Source organism: Theropithecus gelada, chromosome 10 (genome assembly GCF_003255815.1).
Source record: "Theropithecus gelada isolate Dixy chromosome 10, Tgel_1.0, whole genome shotgun sequence".
In the NCBI taxonomy this organism is placed as follows: Eukaryota; Metazoa; Chordata; class Mammalia; order Primates; family Cercopithecidae; genus Theropithecus; species Theropithecus gelada.
Genome location: NC_037678.1, coordinates 75,272,563 through 75,291,510, shown reverse-complemented (window position 1 = coordinate 75,291,510; position 18,948 = coordinate 75,272,563). Strand labels below are relative to the sequence as shown.

The window sequence follows — 18,948 nt, the reverse complement described above, 5'->3', positions numbered from 1 at the left end:
CTCCACCTCCTGGGCTCAAGCAATTCTCCTGCCTCAGCCTCCCGAGTAGCTGGGATTATAGACATGCACTACCGCACCCAGTTAAATTTTGTATTTTTAGTAGGGATGGGGTTTCACCATGTTGGCCAGGCTGGTCTTGAACTCCTGACTTCAAGTAATCCACCGCCTCGGCCTCCCAAAGTGCTGGGATTACAGGCGTGAGCCTCGGCACCTGGCCACTGTTTGATTTTTTACTTTTCCCAGAAGTTAATTTTGACACATGGCCAAAATTAACATGAAGTAATAGAAGGTGGTCTGTTTCTCATTTGGAGTCTTTTTGATGACCATAAATGAAAAGATTAAATTTTTAACAGGTTAATCCAGAACAAGTCTTCCTTGTTTGTTTGACCTATTAGTTTAGAAACTTTGTTCTGAATACGTACATTGTGTGTTGCATCAGTATGTATCAGAGTTAGTAACCAACTACACCCACCAATTCCTGTTTTGCTGGTCATTTGTATATAGTCTTGGATTTTTTTCACCATAGTATCCCCAGCTTTGGTTATGGTGAGTTGCTTTTTCCATTGAAATTCTTTTGCTCCTTTTTCAAAAATCAAATAGCCATATTTTTTGTGACTGTATTTCTGGATTCTCCATTATATTCTCTGGATTTGTGTGTGTCTGTTTCTTCATCAGTACCACACTGTCTTGATTATTAATAGCTTTATAGTAAATCTTAAAATCAGGTAGTGTGATTCTTCCAACTTCATTCTTTTCCAAAATTGTTTTAGCTAGTCTGGTTCCTTTACCCTTCCATGTAAATTGTAGCATCAGCTCATCTGTATCTTTAAAAAAAAAAAAAATCCTGCTGGGATTTATATTGCATTAAATCTATAAATGTGTTTGGAGAGAGTTGACCTTTACCATGGTGAGTATTTTGACCTGTGAATATATTATGTCTACTTATTTATTTATTTATTTATTTGAAGCTCTGTTGTTAGGTGTATACACATTAAATATCTTCTTGGTGAACTGACCCTTTTGTCAAAGTCTCTCGCTGGGCAGGGTGGCTCATGCCTGTAATCCCAGCACTTTGGGAGGCCAAGGCAGACGGATCACCTGTGGTCAGGAGTTTAAGACCAGCCTGTCCAACATGGTGAAACCCCATCTCTACCAAAAATACAAAAATGAGCCAGGCGTGGTGACAGACATCTGTAATCCTAGCTACTTGGGAGGCTAATGTAGGAGAATCGCTTGAACCTGGAGGTGAAAGTTGCAGTGAGCTGTGATCATGCCATTGCACACCAGCCTGGGCAACAAGAACAAAACTCCGTCTCAAAAAAAAAAAAAAAGATCGGCTGGGCGCGGTGGCTCACGCCTGTAATCCCAGCACTTTGGGAGGCCGAGGCGGGCAGATCACGAGGTCAGGAGATTGAGACCATGCTGGCTAAAATGGTGAAAACCGGTCTCTACTAAAAAAAAATACAAAAAAATTAGCCAGGCTTAGTGGCGGGCGCCTGTAGTCCCAGCTACTCGGGAGGCTGAGGCAGAAGAATGGAGTGAACCTGGGAGGTGGAGCTTGCAGTGAGCTGAGATCACACCACTGCACTCCAGCCTGGGCGACAGAGTGAGACTCCAGCTCAAAAAAAAAAAGAAAAAAAAAAATCTCCATCCCAGGTAAATTCCTTTGCTTTGAAATATTTATCCAGGCCAGGCGTGGTGGCTCACACCTGTAATCGCAGCACTTTGGGAGGCCGAGGCGGGTGGATCACAAGGTCAAGAGATCAAGACCATCCTGGCTAACATGGTGAAACCCCATCTCTACTAAAAATACAAAAAAATTAGCCAGGCAAGGTGGCAGGCACCTGTAGTCCCAGCTAGGGAGGCTGAGGCAGGAGAATGGCATGAACCTGGGAGGCAGAGCTTGCAGTGAGCTGAGATTGCGTCACTACACTCCAGCCTGGGCAACAGAGTGAGTGAGACTCTGTCTCGAAAAATATATTGGCCAGGCGCGGTGGCTCACGCCTGTAATCCCAGCACTTTGGGAGGCCGAGGCAGGCAGATCACGAGGTCAGGAGATCGAGACCATCCTGGCTAACATGGTGAAACCCCGTCTCTACTAAAAATACAAAAAATTAGCCGGGTGTGGCGGCAGGCACCTGTAGTCCCAGCTACTCGGGAGGCTGAGGCAGGAGAATGGCGTGAACCCGGGAAGCGGAGCTTGCAGTGAGCCGACATCACACCACTGCATTCCAGCCTGGGGAACAGAGCGAGACTCTGTCTCAAAAACAAGAACAACAACAACAACATATATATATATATGTCCAGGCCAGACACGGTGGTTCACACTTGTAATCCCAACTCTTTGGGAGGCTGAGGTGGGAGGATTGCTTGAGCCCAGGAGTCCAGTATCAGCCTGGGCAACACAGTGAGATCTCATCTCTACAAAAAAAAAAAAAAACTGGGCCTGGTGGCACACATGTATAGTCCCAGCTACTTGGGAGGCTGAGGTGGGAGGATTGCTTGAGCCCAAGAGGTTTAGGCTGCAGTGAGCCAAGATTGTGCCACTGTACTCCAGCCTGGGTGACAGAGCAAGACCCTACCTCAAAAAAAAAAAGAAAAAAAAAAACGGAAATATTTTTCTGATGTTAATATAGCCACTCCAGCTTCCTTTTGATTGTTTGCATGGTATGTGTATTTCCACCTTTTTCTTTTCTTTTTTGAGATGGAGTCTCACTCTGCTGCCCAGGCTGGAGTGCAGTGGTACAATCTTGGCTCACTGCAACCTCCACCTCCTGGGTTCAAGCAGTTCTCCTGCCTCAGCCTCCTGAGTAGCTGGGATTACAGGCACCCACCACCACGCCCAGCTAATTTTTGTATTTTTAGTAGAGACGGGGTTTCACCTTATTGGCCAGGCTGGTCTTGAATTCCTGACCTTGTGATCCACCTGCCTTGACCTCCCAAAATGCTGGGATTATAGGCATGAGCCACCGTGCCTGGCCTCCTTCAGTAATTTTCTTAAAGCAGGTCTTCTGGCTATGAATTTTGTTAGTTTGCCTTCATCTGAGAATGTTTTTATTTCACCTTCATTCCTGAAGAATATTGTTGTATATGAACTCCAGGTTGACAGTTCTTATGCCTCTTCCTTCTGGCCCTCCATGATTTCTGATGAGAAATCAGGTCACTTGAATCATTCATCCCTTATCAGTAATGTATCACTTTCTCTGGCTGCTTTTAAGACTTTTTTCTTTTTCTTTAGTTTTCAGCAATTTATGATATGTCTGGGCATGGATTTATTTGGATTTATCCTATTTGCAGTTTACTCAGCTTCATGAATATATAGGTTTGACTTCTACCAAGCATGGGAAGTTTTCAGCTATTATTTCTTTAAATGTTTTTTCTGCATTTCACTCTTTCTCTCTCCCAGAACTCCAGTGACACAAATGTTAGACCCTTTGTTGTTGTTACACAAGTCCTTGAGAATTTCTTTTCAGTAATTTTTCTCTGTTGTTTAGACTAATTTCCAATGTTCTGTCTTCTAGTTCACTGATTCTTTCCTCTATCCCCTCCATTCTGCTGTTGAGCCCATCCTTTAAGTTTTTTTATTGTGATTATTCTGTTTTAGTTCTAAAATTTTCATTCAGCTGCACATGATGGCTCACGGCTGTAATCTTAACACTTTGGGAGACCAAGGCGGAACGATTGCATGAGCTCAGGAGTTCAAGACCAGCCTGGGCAACATGGCGAAACCCCATCTCTACAAAAGAAAATACAAAAATTAGCCAGGTGTGGTGGTGTGCGCCTGTAGTCTCAGCTACTCATGAGATGGGAGGATCATTTGAGCCTGGGAAGTCGAGGGTGTAATGAGCCAAGATTGTGCCACTGCAGTCTAGCCAGGGTGACAGAGCAAGACTCTGTCTCAAAAATACATATAAAATAAAATTTTCATTCACTTTGTCCTTATATCCTCTATACCTTTGCTAATAATATCTGTTTTAGCATTTATTTCAAGAGCATTCATGATTGCTCATTTGAGCATTGTTATAAAGACCTTAAACAAAAGACCTTTGTTGTATAATTCTGACATATGTGTCATCTCATTATTGGAGATGATTCATGTGGCAACACCCTGTGGCCCTGCTCTGCCCTGCTTTCTGTAGAAAAAGACTACACAAAGTAACTCTATTGGAGTGCCCCTTGTGTGGAGTGGCATTAAAGACATTGCTTCCTTATTCTTCTTTCTCCTCACCTCCTCATAGGCTCATCCCCTTCCTTTTGCTGCAGTGAGAAAGTGGCTCTGGCTATGTGAGTTCTGTTTTGTCCCTTTCTTATATAGGAGATTCAATCCACTTGGTCTTTCTAGGATTATTGATCAGTCTTCTTACAAATCACATTCCTACATTTATTTATTTATTTTGAGACAAGGGTCTTACTCTGTCACCCAGGCTGTAGTGCAGTGGCACAATCTCGGCTTACTGCAACCTCCGCCTCCGGGGTTCAAACGATTCTCCTGCCTCAACCTCCCAAGTAGCTGGGATTACAGGCATATACCACCATGCTTGGCTCATTTTTTATATTTTTAGTGGAGACAGGGTTTCACCATGTTAGCCAGGCTGGTCACGAACTCCTGACCTCAGGCAATGCACCCACCTCAGCCTTCCAAAGTGCTGGGATTATAGGCATGAACCACCATGCCCGGCTCCTAAATTTATTTTTGAATCAGTATACAAATACCTGGAGTTCAGCTGAAGTTGGTCACAGATTAAAATTGTTAACACATCTTTTAAAAATCCAAAGCATTTATAGGGAGCCAACAGTGTGCCAGACCCTCGAGACTGATTTGTCAGAGTATAGTCCCTCCCTTCCCTCCAGGAGCACAGATCCCACAGGAGAGAAAGTCATTAGTCAGTGAGACAAGTACAGTCAGTAATGGGGCAAGCACGTGAGCACAAGGGCCACAGAAGCTGCCTGCTGTACTTCAGTTTGGAACAAGAAAGCCAAATTTATCCTGAGTGGCAAAACCATCTTTAAGTTGCTGTACTAGCTCTCAAGGATTCTAGCCTTAAATGACATCTCTGAACCAGAATTGCTGCCTCTGCAGACGATGTGATATCCTTATAAGTATTCAAGAAAAGGTATAATAATGAATGCCCACCACCACTGTCACAGAATGATTATCTAAAAAGAAAACTGGACGTGTGCAGTGGCCTCACAGCTGTAATCCCAGCACTTTAGGAGGCTCAGACAGGAGGATCGTTTGAGCCCAGGAGTTCAAGACCAGACTGCAACATAGTGAGACCTCTTCTCTACAAAAAATTTTAAAAATTAGCCAGGTGTGGTGGTGCATGCCTGTAGTCCCAACTACTCAGGAGGCTGAGGCAGGAGGATCGCTTGAGCTCAGAGGTCAAGGTTTCAGTGAGCCATGATCATGCCACTGCACTCCAGCCTGGGCAACAGTGTGAGAGGCTGTCTCTAAGATAAATAGATAGATAGATAGATAGATAGATAGATAGATAGATAGATAGATAGATAAGAACCTGTCTCTAAGATAGATAGATAGATAGATAGATAGATAGATAGATAGATAGATAGATGGATGAAAAAAGGCCGGGTGTGGTGGCTCATACCTATAATCCCAGCACTTTGGGAGGCTGAGGTGGGCGGATCACGAGGTCAAGAGATTGAGACCATCCTGGCCAACATGGGGAAACCCCATCTCTACTAAAAATACAAAAAATTAGCTGGGCTTGGTGGTGGGCACCTGTAGTCCCAGCTACTCAGGAGGCTGAGGCAGGAGAATCGGTTGAACCTGGGAGGCAGAGGTTTCAGTGAGCCAAGATCACGCCACTGCACTCCAGCCTGGCGACAGAGCGAGACTCCATCTCAATAAATGAATGAATGAATGAATAGGGAAAAAAAAGAAAAGGAAAAGAACCATTTTGGCTGAATCACCTGAGCTATAGATCATTTTCATTGTGTGACACTGTCTTCCTCTCACCCTGACTCTCCACTCCTTAGTCTGTATCTGAGGTAAATTTATAGACTATGTCAACCACTTGGAAGTTATTAAATCCTTCCTACTTGGGCATTTTAGAGATCATACACTCTGTGAGTACTAGAAAATTGTGCCTGTTTCCAACACACATGCTGTAGTTAAAGTCATTTTTACCTAGGACTTGTTTTATTTATGGGTATAATAGTGTGATATACATGGAATCATGTACAAAAGGTGACAAGATTATCAAGATGTCTGCTTCTTCATATAATTAGGAGCAAGGGAACTAACACTTTGACAAATTTAGACAAGGTAAGTATTATTCCCTATTTTGCATTTGCAGATACTGAGGTTTAAGAAAGTTTACTAGCCAGGCAGAGTGGTTTGTGCCTATAGTCCTAGTTATTCAGTAGGCTGAAGCAGGAGGATCACTTGCACCCTGGAGTCCAGCCTGGCAACATAGCAAGACCTGTCTCAAAAAAAAAAAAAAAAAAAAAAAGAGAAAAAAAGAGAAGTTGAATAGAATGGGCAAGTCATCTAGCTTCTGTGTGTAGAATGGGGATGTTTGCATCTGGAACCAGTACATCAGGATACCTCTACTGCCCCCACAGATGTGAAGCTTCTACTGTTCTCCAAGTTGCAAAAAATTACTTTTGAGTGACTTGACCCAGCTTTCTTCTGCCTTCTGGAGATCCCATTAAGTACCTTTCTGACTTTCAATATGTAAAACAAACTCAAGTATCTATAAACTGACCAATCAGTAAATGTCTGTTATTAGCCTAGCTTCCAACAGGCCTGACATTATCATAGGACTCATTCTTTCACTTAAAAAAAAAAAAAAAAAGACAAGATAGGCTGGGCACAGTGGCTCACACCCGTAATCCCAGCACTTTGGAAGGCCAAAAGTGGGCAGATTGCCTGAGCCCAGGAGTTCAAGACCAGCCTTGGTAACATGGTGAAACCCCATCTCTACAAAAAATACAAAAATTAACCAGGAATGGCAGTGCCTGTCATCCCAGCTATTCAGGAGGCTGAACTGGGAGGATCACCTGAGCCTGAGGAGGTCATGGCTGCAGTGAGCCATGATTGCACCACTGTACTCCAGCCTTGGCAACAGAGTGAGATTATTTAAAAAAAAAAAAAAAAAGACAAGAGTGTTGGGGAACACTTCCCAACTCATTTTTAAGAGGTTAGTATTACCCTGATAACAAACCCAGACAAAGATATTACAAAGAAAGAAAATGCCAAACCAGTATCTCTTATGAATATAAGTGTAAAAATCCTCAACAGAATATTAGCAAAGCAAATCCCACAGTATATAAAAAAAGATTATATACCGTAATCAAATGGAACTTATCCCAGGAATGCAAGGTTGGTTCAACATAAGTAGATCAGTCAATGTGATACACCTTATTAATAGAATAAATGGGGGAAGAAAAGACATGGTCATCTCAGTAGATACAGTATAAGCCTTTGACAAAACCCAGCTTTCTCTCACGATAAAAGCATTCAATAATTCAATAAACCTAAAAATAGAGGGAACTTCCTCAGCCTGATAAAGGGCATCTGTAAAAAGCCCACAGCTAATATTATACTTAATGGTTGAAGACAAAGTTTTCCTTCTTAGACAAGGAAGAAGACAGGACTCCTGCTCTTATCAATTTTATCAACTTGTTACTCAAGGGTCTAGCCAGGGCAGTTAAGAAAAAATAATAAAGGGCATTCAGATGGGAAAGAAGTAAAACTGTCTATTTGCAGATGACATGACTTTATAAATATTATAGAATACTAAATTAAAAAAAAACTGAGAGGCTGAGGGCAGTGGCTCATGCCTGTAATCCCAGCACTTTGGGAGGCCAAGGCGGGCAGATCACCTGAGGTCAAGAGTTCAAGACTAGCCTGGCCAACGTGGTGAAACCCCGACTTTACCAAAATACAAAAATTAGCCAGGCATGATGGTGGGTGCCTGTAATCCCAGCTACTCAGGAGGCTGAGATGGGAGAATCGCTTGAACCCAGGAGGCAGCGGTTGCAGTGAGCAGAGATCATGCCATTGCACTCCAGCCTGGGTGACTGAGTGAGACTCTGTCTCAAAAAAAAAAAAAAGAAAAAGAAAAGAACAAAAAAAAAACTATGAGAGCTAATAATGAGTTCAATAGGTTTCCTAGATATAAGATCAATATACAAAAACTAGTTAAACCTACACACTAGCAATTAAGAAAATTTCATTTGTGGCCAGGCATGGTGGCTCACACTTATAATCCCAGCACTTTGGGAGGCCGAGGAGGGCGGATCACCTGAGGTCGGGAGTTCGAGACCAACCTGACCAACATGGAGAAACCCTGTCTCTACTAAAAATACAAAATTAGCTCAGCATTGTGGTACATGCCTGTAATCCCAGCTACTCAGGAGGCTGAGGCAGGAGAATCGCTTGAACCCAGGAGGCAGAGGTTGCGGTGAGCTGGGATCACACCATTGCACTCCAGCATGGGCAACGAGCAAAACTCCATCTCAAAAAAAAAAAAATTCATTTGTAATAGCATCAAAAATAATAAGATACCTAGGAATAAATTTAACAACAGAAGCCCAGATTTATATGCTGAAAACTATAAAACATTGAAAAGACAATAAAACCTAAATAAATGGGATGACATCCCATGTTCATTGGTTAGAAAATTTAATATTGGTAAGCTGGCAGTAGTATCCAAAGTATTTACCAAATATCATCTTTTTCAAAATCCCATCTGCCCTTTTTAAGCACAAATTGACAAGCATATGAATTCTAAAATTCACATGGAAATGTAAAAGATCCAGAATAGCCAAAAGAATCTTGAAAAAGAAGAACAGAGTTAGAGAACTCACACCTCCCAATTTCAAAACTTACTATACAAAGCTACAGTATTTAATACAGCGTGACATAGGTATATTGATAGCTATATAGATCAGTGGAATAGAACTGCAAGTCCAAAAATAAATTCAAGCATTTATGGTCAGTTGATTTTCAACAAGGGTGCCAAGACAGTTCAGTGGGAAAAAAATAGTCTTTTCAATCAGTGGTGCTGGGACAACTGGATATCTACATGCAAAAGAATAAATTTAGACATCTACTTTATACTATATACAAAGATTGCTCAAAAGTTAAAGAACTAAATGTATCAGCTAATATTATAAAACACTCAGACATAAACATAGGTGAGCCCAGTGTCATGGCACATGCCTGTAATCCCAGCTCCTTGGGAGGCTGAGGGGGAAGCTCCCTTGAGTCCAGGAATTTGAGACCAGCCTGGGCAACATAGCAAGACTCTGTCTCTAAAAAACAAAAAGGAGACATAAACATAGATGTATAAATCTTCATAGCTGTGGATTGGGCAGTGGTTCTTAGATATGACATCTAAAGCACAAGCAAGCTAAGAAAAAATAGTTAAACTTCATCAGGCCAGCCATGGCTTACTCCTATAATCCCAACATGTTGGGAGGCCAAGACGAGAAGATTGCTTGAGTGCAGGAGTTCGAGACCAGCCTGGGCAACATAGTGAGGAGACCTTGTCTGTACTTTAAAAAAAAAAAAAAAAATTATCTGGGTGTGGTGGTGTGTGCCTGTAGTCCCAGCTATTTGGGAGGTTGAGGCTTGAGGAGCTGGAGGATTGCTTGAGATCAGGAGATTGAGGCTGCAGTGAGCTATGATGGCACCACTGCACTCCAGCCTGGGTGACAGAGCAAGACTGTCTCAAAAAAAAAAATTTAAAACTTTTGTGCTTCAAAGGACATTATCCTGAAAGTGAAGGCAACCCACAAGGAGAAACTATTCACAAGTCTTATATCTGATAAGGGTCTGGTATTTAAAATGTATAAAGAACTCTTAGAACTCAGTAATAAGCCTGCAAAATAAAAAGGTCTGCAAATATTTTCTCCCAGTCTTTTCATCCTAACGGGTCCTTTGCAGAAAGAAAGTTTTTTAATTTGATCAAGTCCAGTTTATCCATTTTTTCCTTTGATTGCTTTGCTTAGATTGTGCTTTGGTTGTGTTTCTGCTTAGGTTGCCTGTGTTTTTAATGTCTATGAATGTGCAGTGCGCTAACATCATTTGTTGAAAAAGCTTTCTTTCTGCCATTGAAATGCTTTTTGCACCTTTGTCAAAATTAGTTGGCTGTCTGATACGGGAGTTCAGTCTAAAATATATAAAGAACTCTTACCACTTAATAATAAAAAGAAAAATAAGCCAACTAATAAATTGACAAAGGACTTAATAGGCATTTCTCCATCGAAGATATGTGGTGGTCAATAGGCATGGCATCATTAGTCATTAAGGAAATGACCCATTTACACCCATTAAGATAACTATAGTAAAAAAAGACAAGAATAAGTATTGGTGATGATATGGAGAAATTACAACCCATACGTACTGCTGATAGGAATGAAATGGTACAGCTACTTTGGAAATCAGTTTTGTAGCTCCTCAAAAAGGTAAACATAGAGTTACTATATGACCCAGCAATTCCACTTCTTGATACATACCCAAAAGAATATAAACAAGTACTCAGCCAGATAGTTATACACCAGTGTTTATAGCAGCATTGTCCACAATAGCCAAAAGGTAGAAACAACCCAAGTGGCAATCAACACTTTTTTTATTGTTTACCCAATAAATGGGTAAACAAAATGCATTACATACATACAATGGAATATTATTCAGCCACGAAAATGAATGAAGTACTGATATATGTTACAATGTAGATGAACCTTGAAGACATTATGCTAAGGGAAAGAAGCCAGACACGAAAGATTACATATTGTATGGTTCCATTTATATGAAATGTCCAGAGTAGACAAATCCATCAATAAAGAAAGTAGATTAGTGGTTGGTTGCCAGAGATTGGAGAAAGGGGAGAATAGGGAGTGACTGCCTATGAATATGGGCTTTTTTGGGGGGTGGGGGTGGCATTTGATGCAAATGTTCTGGAATTAGATTGTAAAGATGGCTGCACAAATCTATACCTAAAACCTGTGAATTGTAATATTACTTAAAGGAGTGAATATTATAGTACATTAATTGTATCTCAATTTTTTAATGGTGATGGGAAGTCACACTGGAGAAACAATCTCATTGAATACTGGAAATGAAAGTTTATTTGCAAAATATCTGTAAAGGAAAGTTGTAAAATGAGTTTGGCTCTCAGGGAACTTCTAGGAAGTCATCTGAGGCTTTTCTCTTTTTGTGATTGCCATTGACTTTGGCCACCTTTAGCATTTAACGTGTCGGAGTTTATCTTGTTTTTTCTCAGGTGGCTATAGTTTTAGGATTTGTTTATTCAGAACATAATAGCACATTATACCATTAATAGTAACTCCATTTTAGGGCTGGGCACGGTGGCTCATGACTGTAATCCCAGCACTTTGGGAGGCTGAGGCAGGCAGATCACAAGGTCAAGAGATCGAGACCATCCTGACCAACATGGTGAAACCCCGTCTCTACTAAAAATATAAAAAATTAGCTGTGTATGGTTGGCGTGCACCTGTAGTCCCAGCTACTCGGGAGTCTGAGGCAGGAGAATCACTTGAACTCAGGAGGCGGAGGTTGCAGTGAGCTGAGATCACACCACTGCACTCCAGCCTGGCGACAGAGCAAGACTCCGTTTCCAAAAGAAAAAAAAAAAAAAAGAAACAAACTCCATTTTGGAAAGGCTACTAATCTAATTTTGGGTCCTGGAAAAATAAGTGAATAAAAATAAGCAACTCATCCAACCTGTGCGTCAATAGGATCAGTGCTAAATCTCCAGAGGACAGTCCTGACCCTGTTTCGGAAGGTGGGGCTGAGAGGAAAACTGGCTGTTGAAGGCCAGAGGGCCAATCACACAGTCTAGGAGATGGGAGCATCATTCCCTCTTTACAGGTGGGAAGCTGAGGCCCAAAAAGATACCACTAGGCTGAAACTGCTGGATTCTTACCATTACCAAAGCACAGCTTATTCTCAACCTCCCTTCAGAAAACAAAAATGGGCTTGAAAACAGTACTTCCATTATAAAATGTAGACATCAATAAAAACAACTGGCATTGGTAGACCGCCTTACTGTATCCTTAGCCCTGCCCTCCAAGCTGAGCTGATGACAGCCCTGTGTGGGGTGTGGCAGGTCATGTCCTTATTGTACAAATGAAGGAACAGAGCTCTGTGAGGAATCTTTGAGGGCAGAGGCCACACAGCTAGTGTGTCTGAGCCAAGGCCAGCCACCTATCCTGCTCTCCTCCCTGCTCCCCTGCCATCTTGGTAGGGATGCTGAGTCCAACAGAGCACAGTTATCCATTCTCCTCCTCCTGTGAAGATCCTGTCTGTCGTACACACAAGGCCCTGAAAGCTACCTCAGCAAGGATGTTTAAAAACCAACATGGCACTGTTCACTGGGCACCAAGAGCCACATGTCCTGCCTAGATGATGTTATATAACCTAAGAAGACTGGGTTACGTGTTATAGGTTAAGAAACTAGTGACAGCAAAGCCATCAACAGTCCAGGCTAGAAATGGTGATGGCCTGAACTGGGATCCTTGGGAATGGACAGGGAAGCAAGTAGGGAGGAAGGAGTTCAACCACTGGGCAGGAGAAAGAAATGGCACAGTAGCACATTAGTGCAACAGAGCTGGGTCCCCAGCCAGGCCTGGCCACTCTCCAACTAAATGGCCTCAAGCAACATTATTTTCCTGAGCTTCTGTTTACTCATCTGTAAAATGGGTCAGTGTGGTGACACGTGGTATCCACGGGCCCTGGTGAATGCCCAGGAAACAGTGTTGGAACCCAGCCCCTGGGTACGAAGGCAAAGGCCTCTCTCCAAGCCATGGAGACTAATCATCGCCTGAGAGCAGTCCTGGTCCCATCTGCACATGTTCAAGAGTTAACTGAGTCTTCAGTAACTTTTTATATGACAAAGACACTGACAGAAGGACAGTGCCAAAGTGGGAGGCCCCAGGAACTATAAATAGCGTGTTACTGCAAGCTGTACCACAAAAACAGGAGAAAAGATTGCCAGGCCTTGAGCAGTCCCTTTCAGTGAGTGCTTGGGAGCCAGGCTGTGCTGCTGACAAGGTGGAGAACCCAGGGAGCCTCAGTCCTTTGGCACACCAGGAAAGGGACAGCAGGTTAAGCTGGCAGATGTGAGAGTAACCCTCCCTCCGTCCCACACTTCTGATGCACTGAAGTAAAGGCAGCTGCCTCTTGCTTTCTGTCTTCTCCCATCTGCCCACCTCCTTGAAGATGTGGGACAGGAAGAGCAGGAGACTCATCTATTTGGGCCTGTTTCTTTTCATTCATTTATTCATTCCTTTTTTTTTTTTTTTTTTTTTTTTTTTTAAGATAAGAGTCTCATGAGTCCCTTCAAATGGTTGAGCCTTAGGAGCCTGCACTCTACTTTGTACCTGGGAGGGTACTTAACAGACACTTGGCTTCATTTGTGCATTTGTCTTTCAGCTCTGTGCAGTGTGCCTAGAAGACTTCAAGCCTCGAGATGAGTTGGGGATTTGCCCATGTAAGCACGCCTTCCACAGAAAGTGAGTATTGGTATGGAATTGTTTAATGGGACCCGAGTTTGAGGCACATCGACCAACTTCTTTTGGGTTTTAGGGCAGTGCCAGACAAGCTTGATGGCTTCATGATTGGTCTGTAATGCAGAAAGCTGACAGCACCCTACAGGCAGAATGTGTGTGTGTGTGCGTGACATTAGGAGACAGCAGAGTGGTGGAACGTGACCACCACGTCAGAACTATGGGCAGAGAGCCAAATGGGTCTACAGTTGGAGCCCAAGCAATAAACAGCTATTTAGCTGGAACTTTCCAGTGAGAGCCTCCATCTCCTAAAAACTTATTTAAATGAAAACCATAGTTATTTAAAATCAAAATAAATGAAGTCTGGATATAAATGGTAGTGTGGGGCCCTCTCCTCCCACTTCCTGCAGACATATTAATATTTCTCATTCTCTTACAACTTTTTGTTTTGTATTTCTGTTAGAAAATTTTATTTTCCTACTTCTTATGTCCCTCCTCAGTGTACTTTGTTCTTGTAAGGAATCATGGGCAACTGAGGGTATCACATACTATCTGTGGCTTCACACGTGGAAGATGGGAGGCTCTAGAAGGAGGAGGGGATTGCTGACCCCTTGGCCTCTCCCCTCTCCTTGCCTCTGTCTCTTCCCTCTCTCCAGGGGGTGACATCCATTCACCACCTAGTAGGGGAGCTCCTTGGACCGTACAGTAGACATTGTCCGGGTGACAGATATGGAGATGTTCAGCAAAACAGCCGTGCCATGAGCATAGGACTGATGTCTTCCCCCTGTGGTGTCTCCTTCTGCAGGTGCCTTATTAAGTGGCTGGAGGTTCGTAAAGTATGTCCCTTGTGCAACATGCCAGTTCTACAGCTGGCCCAGTTGCATAGTAAGCAGGACCGTGGACCCCCTCAGGGACCCCTTCCTGGGGCAGAGAACATTGTATAGCTTACCACAAGGATCAGACTGTTGCTGGACACGACATCCGTGTGGAGCCAGGAGGAACACAAGCGGTGTCTGTATTGGCTGCTCTCTACCTAGGACACCAGCTGCCACTTCTTTTGCCTCATGAAGAACTCTTGGGCCAGCCAAGCTGGGAACCTGGGTGTCTGGGTCTTGTGACAACCAAAGCACTTTGACACTACCCCCTGCCGAGAGAAGAGGAGTGGATGAGCCTGCGGGTTTGCCTCAAGAAACTTCATGAGGGTCTCTTACTAACTCCATTACACTCTCTCTCCTGGAGTCTCATCTCCATGTCAAGCAGGAGGGTAAAGAAGGGAACTAAGAGCAGGTCTTTAAAGCCACACCCCCACCTGCGGATGGATGGGTTTCTATATAGGCCATGCAGGCCCTTGTAGCAGCAAATCCTTCCAGCAGCCCTTGAGCCAAGTAAAACCAGCACAACCAGCCGCCAGTGGTCGGTGAGGCAGTGCCCACAAGGCTCATATTATATTCCTTTGATAAGGCCATCTTGGAACCCAAGGGCTTTGAGTAGCAGTGTCCCTCACCACCCATTTCCCCCTCAGGATTACAACACCTGCTATCAAATCATCTAAGCTGAAAACATTAGATGCACTTGGAAAGGCCTAGTCAGAAGCCATTTCCTCTTATCATTTCCCTCTCCTATGCACCAGTGAGGCCCATCCAGAGCCCCAGCAGGGGGTGGGCCCTGAGTCCACACTGTCCCTGAGTGATCCAGGAGGCTGCCCACATCCCCACATGTGCACTGTGGTTCCAGTGTAGCTGCTGTGGGCCCACTGCCACCGCCTCAGGAGGGAGCCACTGTGAACCCCTTGAGTGGCTCCAAAGAGCAGTGGCTTTTTGAGAATGGCCCATACTACTGGCCAAGCTGGATGAAGGGGATGCCGACCCCTTGGCCTCTCCCACTCCTCCTTCCATCTCTTCCGTCTCTTGCCCTCTCTCTCTTTCTACTTCAGAAAAAAAAAAAAAAATGCTTGTCATTCACTTTTTAACACTTTATCCCAAATAAGGTCCCTGTGTAATTCTGCAGCTGGTGATCCATTTGGAATTGTAAATAATTTCAGGAAGCTCCTGCAGGGCTGTCCACCGTTGGTGTGTGCCTCAGTATTTGGACTTGCGAAAGTGAAAGTGTCTTTATAGGAGAGAAACGCATGCTGCTCTTTAGCTCTTTCTGTCCAACTTTTCTAGAAATGACTCAGAGTCCATTAGGATTTGTGAATATTGTATAAATTAGCTATGGAAAGCAGCAGGTCAGATGGAAAATTCTTTTCCACAGCCCTGCTCTCCACCTCCCTCCATCTTAGGAGCGCCTGCCTCAATTCCTCATCAACTGCTTTGCCCCACTCCATCCCACAGATGTGAGTAGGGGAAGTTTTTCATTAGGAATACAGTCTGCGTGACATGGAGAATGGAGGGAGGGAGCTTTGCTACTCTGCTCTTGGCATGACTCCAGGATTTTTTTCTGGAATCCAACCTGTGTCCTCTTAGGAGAGGGAACCTGTCTTTGGCTCAGATGGCTGGGGTCAGATGAGGAGGAAAATTTCCATTAGTCTAGAAAAGTGCTGGACAGAATCCAGTTTGGAAAATTACAAATCCAGTTGGTCAAAATAGGCCATTTCCTATGTGTGACCTATTCGTGGTATGCCAACTGGACTGCTTCCTAAACAGGACAAGGAAAGTGAGGAATATTTTTATATGAAAGCCTTAGCCTGTCTGGCACCCATGAAAAGAACTATGTATGCACTCCTACTTTCACCGTCTTTTTGCATTCTCTATTTGTAGCACGATAGAATTGAATGCTGCAAGATACCCCGTTTATAGTGAGCTGTTTTCAGTGACCAATGTCAGAAGGAGGCTTGCTTCTGGACTAGCCTCACTAATTACCAGCAGCTACCATTTTCCATGGAATGGCCTTGGGACAGATGTCACTTCTCCGTTATGTTGCTCTAATAGGAAAGAGAATTTTTTTCCCCCAAAGGAGGAATTTCCTATGATCAGTACTGCAAATTATTGCTGCTCACAGCTTTTGCAGGATTCTAGTCTTTCAGTTGCAGCCTTTTTCTGTCCCTGTGCATCAGTACTAACAAAAGACAGCCTCACCAAGTCTGTATATTTGAACAGAGGCAAGTTAATTCATCCCCCTGTGTCAGAGCCACAGGCATGTTGAGGGGGTTGACACGTAGCACTGGACCAGGGCGCAAAGCCCAGATAGTTCCAGCCGTGAGAGGAAAGCACAAGAATGTTTGCACTCTGCACTCGGCACCATCTTGGGTCTGCTTTGCCTGGATGAGGGACCACTAACAACCTTCTCAGCACATGTGAATGTGGAGTGATTTCAAAATGCATTCATTCTGCTAGGACTGGGCTGGAAGCTGGAACAGTGAGAGTACTTTTTCTGCTCGTAGTCACCTCCCTTTCTCAGCGTGACATCCTCCTGCGGCAAGCCTAGTATCACTAACAGTAGTTCCCGCGACTCTTAGCAACATAACCTGAGTATTTGCTCCCTGCATCTGGGTCTTCCACCAGGGCGGGCCTGTGCATCTGCATTGCTGTACATGCAAATAGAAGGCCTTTTAATTTACATCCTTTAATTCTGATTAAAATCGCAGGGTTTTTTGTTTGAAAGACAATCCTTTTTTTTTTTTTTTTTTAAAGAATGAGTTAGGGACCCCTTTATACTCTCTTAGGTAAACACTCAAACCCCATGGTAAAGTCACCCTTTCCACATCTATCTTCAGGAGTTGCTGGGACTTGTTACTGCGTAGATGCGTGGGGATTCTGGTCTGCTCTTGGACCACTGGCTGGTATCCTTTGTGTGTTTCTTAAGCAGCTCAAAGATAGAATGTTGCTGGTCTGCTGTGGGTTAGTGGAGCATAACTCAGCCGCAACTGGACTCCATGGGTGGCTGAATCAGTAGTAGTTGCTAGGGAGACATTTGAATTCAGCTGGCTTCAGAAACGGAACAAAACCAGCCTGACTTGATTCCTGGTTGGGTCGGTATCAGACACTAGGAAGTTGACATCTGCTTTTCTTTGCCACTTGTGATTTGGTGTCCCTGGCAGATAAGGTCCTTGGAGCCTGTGCTTGCCTAGCCAGGGAAGGCAGGAAAGAAATGGCCAAATAGGGGCAGGTGACCTCTGGGAAGGTCTGAGCTGAGGGATACAGGGGACCTCCCACCATTACCGGATACCCTGTTCTTGACAAGAAGATCCTTTTCCCCAGTGCCAAGCCCCTTGGATCCATCAGAGGAATAGCCTTGGGCCTTGTCCTTTTCACAACCCCACTTCAAAATCATGTCATCTCCATGGCCTGATCCTGCTCTAAGCTACTTTGAACAAGTAGGAATTATTTTTCTGAGAGGCTTTTTGGGAATTATGAAATCCATTCTGGGCGGTATCCCCAGAGCTCTAGGCAGAGTGCTGAGAGTGATGGAATTGCCTCTTGCCACTCACTAGCCTCAGGCCTTTCTGCAGGTTAGCCTCTGAGTCTCTTTTTCCTTATCTACCACCCAGGTATTGTAATAACACCCCTGGCACCTCTTGTGAGGGTTAGCTGGTGCCCAGAGCCTGGTGGGCAGCAGGCCTGGTGTCACGGGGGCTGCTGATGCCACATAACATTATCTGGGTCACATGGGCTCCTCTGCTGTCATGATAGGAATAGAACCTCAGCCAAAAAGCCTCCTGAGCTGTAGGGGCTTTCCCTGAGGCCCAGGTTCACCTGGCCCCTTTCTTCCTTGGTCATCTCTGCCTTTGCCCACAGTGAACTCTGACTTCGTTGTTCAGTGCTGTGTATTCCTTTCTTAATGTTTTGAATAGGTAGTCCATTCACGTGGTTCACAAATCATAAAGTAGTTAAAAGGCTTTCTTGAGTTCCTGATGCCCAGCAAGCTCAGCTTCTCACTCCATGAGTACTTACTCTTAGTTTGTTCCTTGGGTATCCTTCCAGAGATCATTTATGCATGTACACACATGTGTATATGTGTGTGTGTATAATTTTTCTCCTTTTCTGCTCATGCGATACCAGACAAGTGTATTCAAGGAACATTCCTACTAATGTGGGAAGAGCCATCCCAGAAATCAGAATACAAAATGTGAACCCAGAATTGGGGGATATTTTTGCAATCACATTCCTGTTGAATAAGACATACTTTCATTTTATTGCAACATCAGTAGTTTAGTTTTCTATACAAATCAGAATCTGCAGTCCCTCCTTTACCCCAAATGCCCAGCTAATCCAAGAGCACAACCAGATTTTTCTGATTGACTTTCTGTGACAGGATGCTCAAGATCAGGCTCTAGCTGACAGCAGTACACAGGCCTCTCCCAGCTCTGAGCAGGCTCTGCAGGTGCCTGGACAGCTGCTGGTCCCTCCCCGACCTTGGCCAGTTCCAAGTGAGGACCAGTGGTGATGTGTGGCTACAACTGTGGTGGTCTCTTAGGCAAACTCTTGTGTCTTTGATGCAGGAGTCTGA

At 43.9% G+C, this 18,948-nt stretch overlaps 1 protein-coding gene across 3 annotated transcripts in view; it reads left to right on the top strand.

Moving 5' to 3' along the window:
- RNF24 (ring finger protein 24) overlaps positions 1-18,335 on the top strand; it is a 94,683-nt gene extending 76,348 nt beyond the window's left edge. For all 3 annotated transcript variants that reach the window (XM_025398751.1, XM_025398752.1, XM_025398750.1), the window contains exons 5-6: positions 13,427-13,506; positions 14,306-18,335. In XM_025398751.1, the coding sequence (XP_025254536.1) occupies positions 13,427-13,506; positions 14,306-14,444 (219 nt within the window). In that variant the 3' untranslated portion in view covers positions 14,445-18,335. The remainder of the gene's footprint in view (positions 1-13,426; positions 13,507-14,305) is intronic.
- The last annotated feature ends 613 nt before the right edge of the window (positions 18,336-18,948 follow it).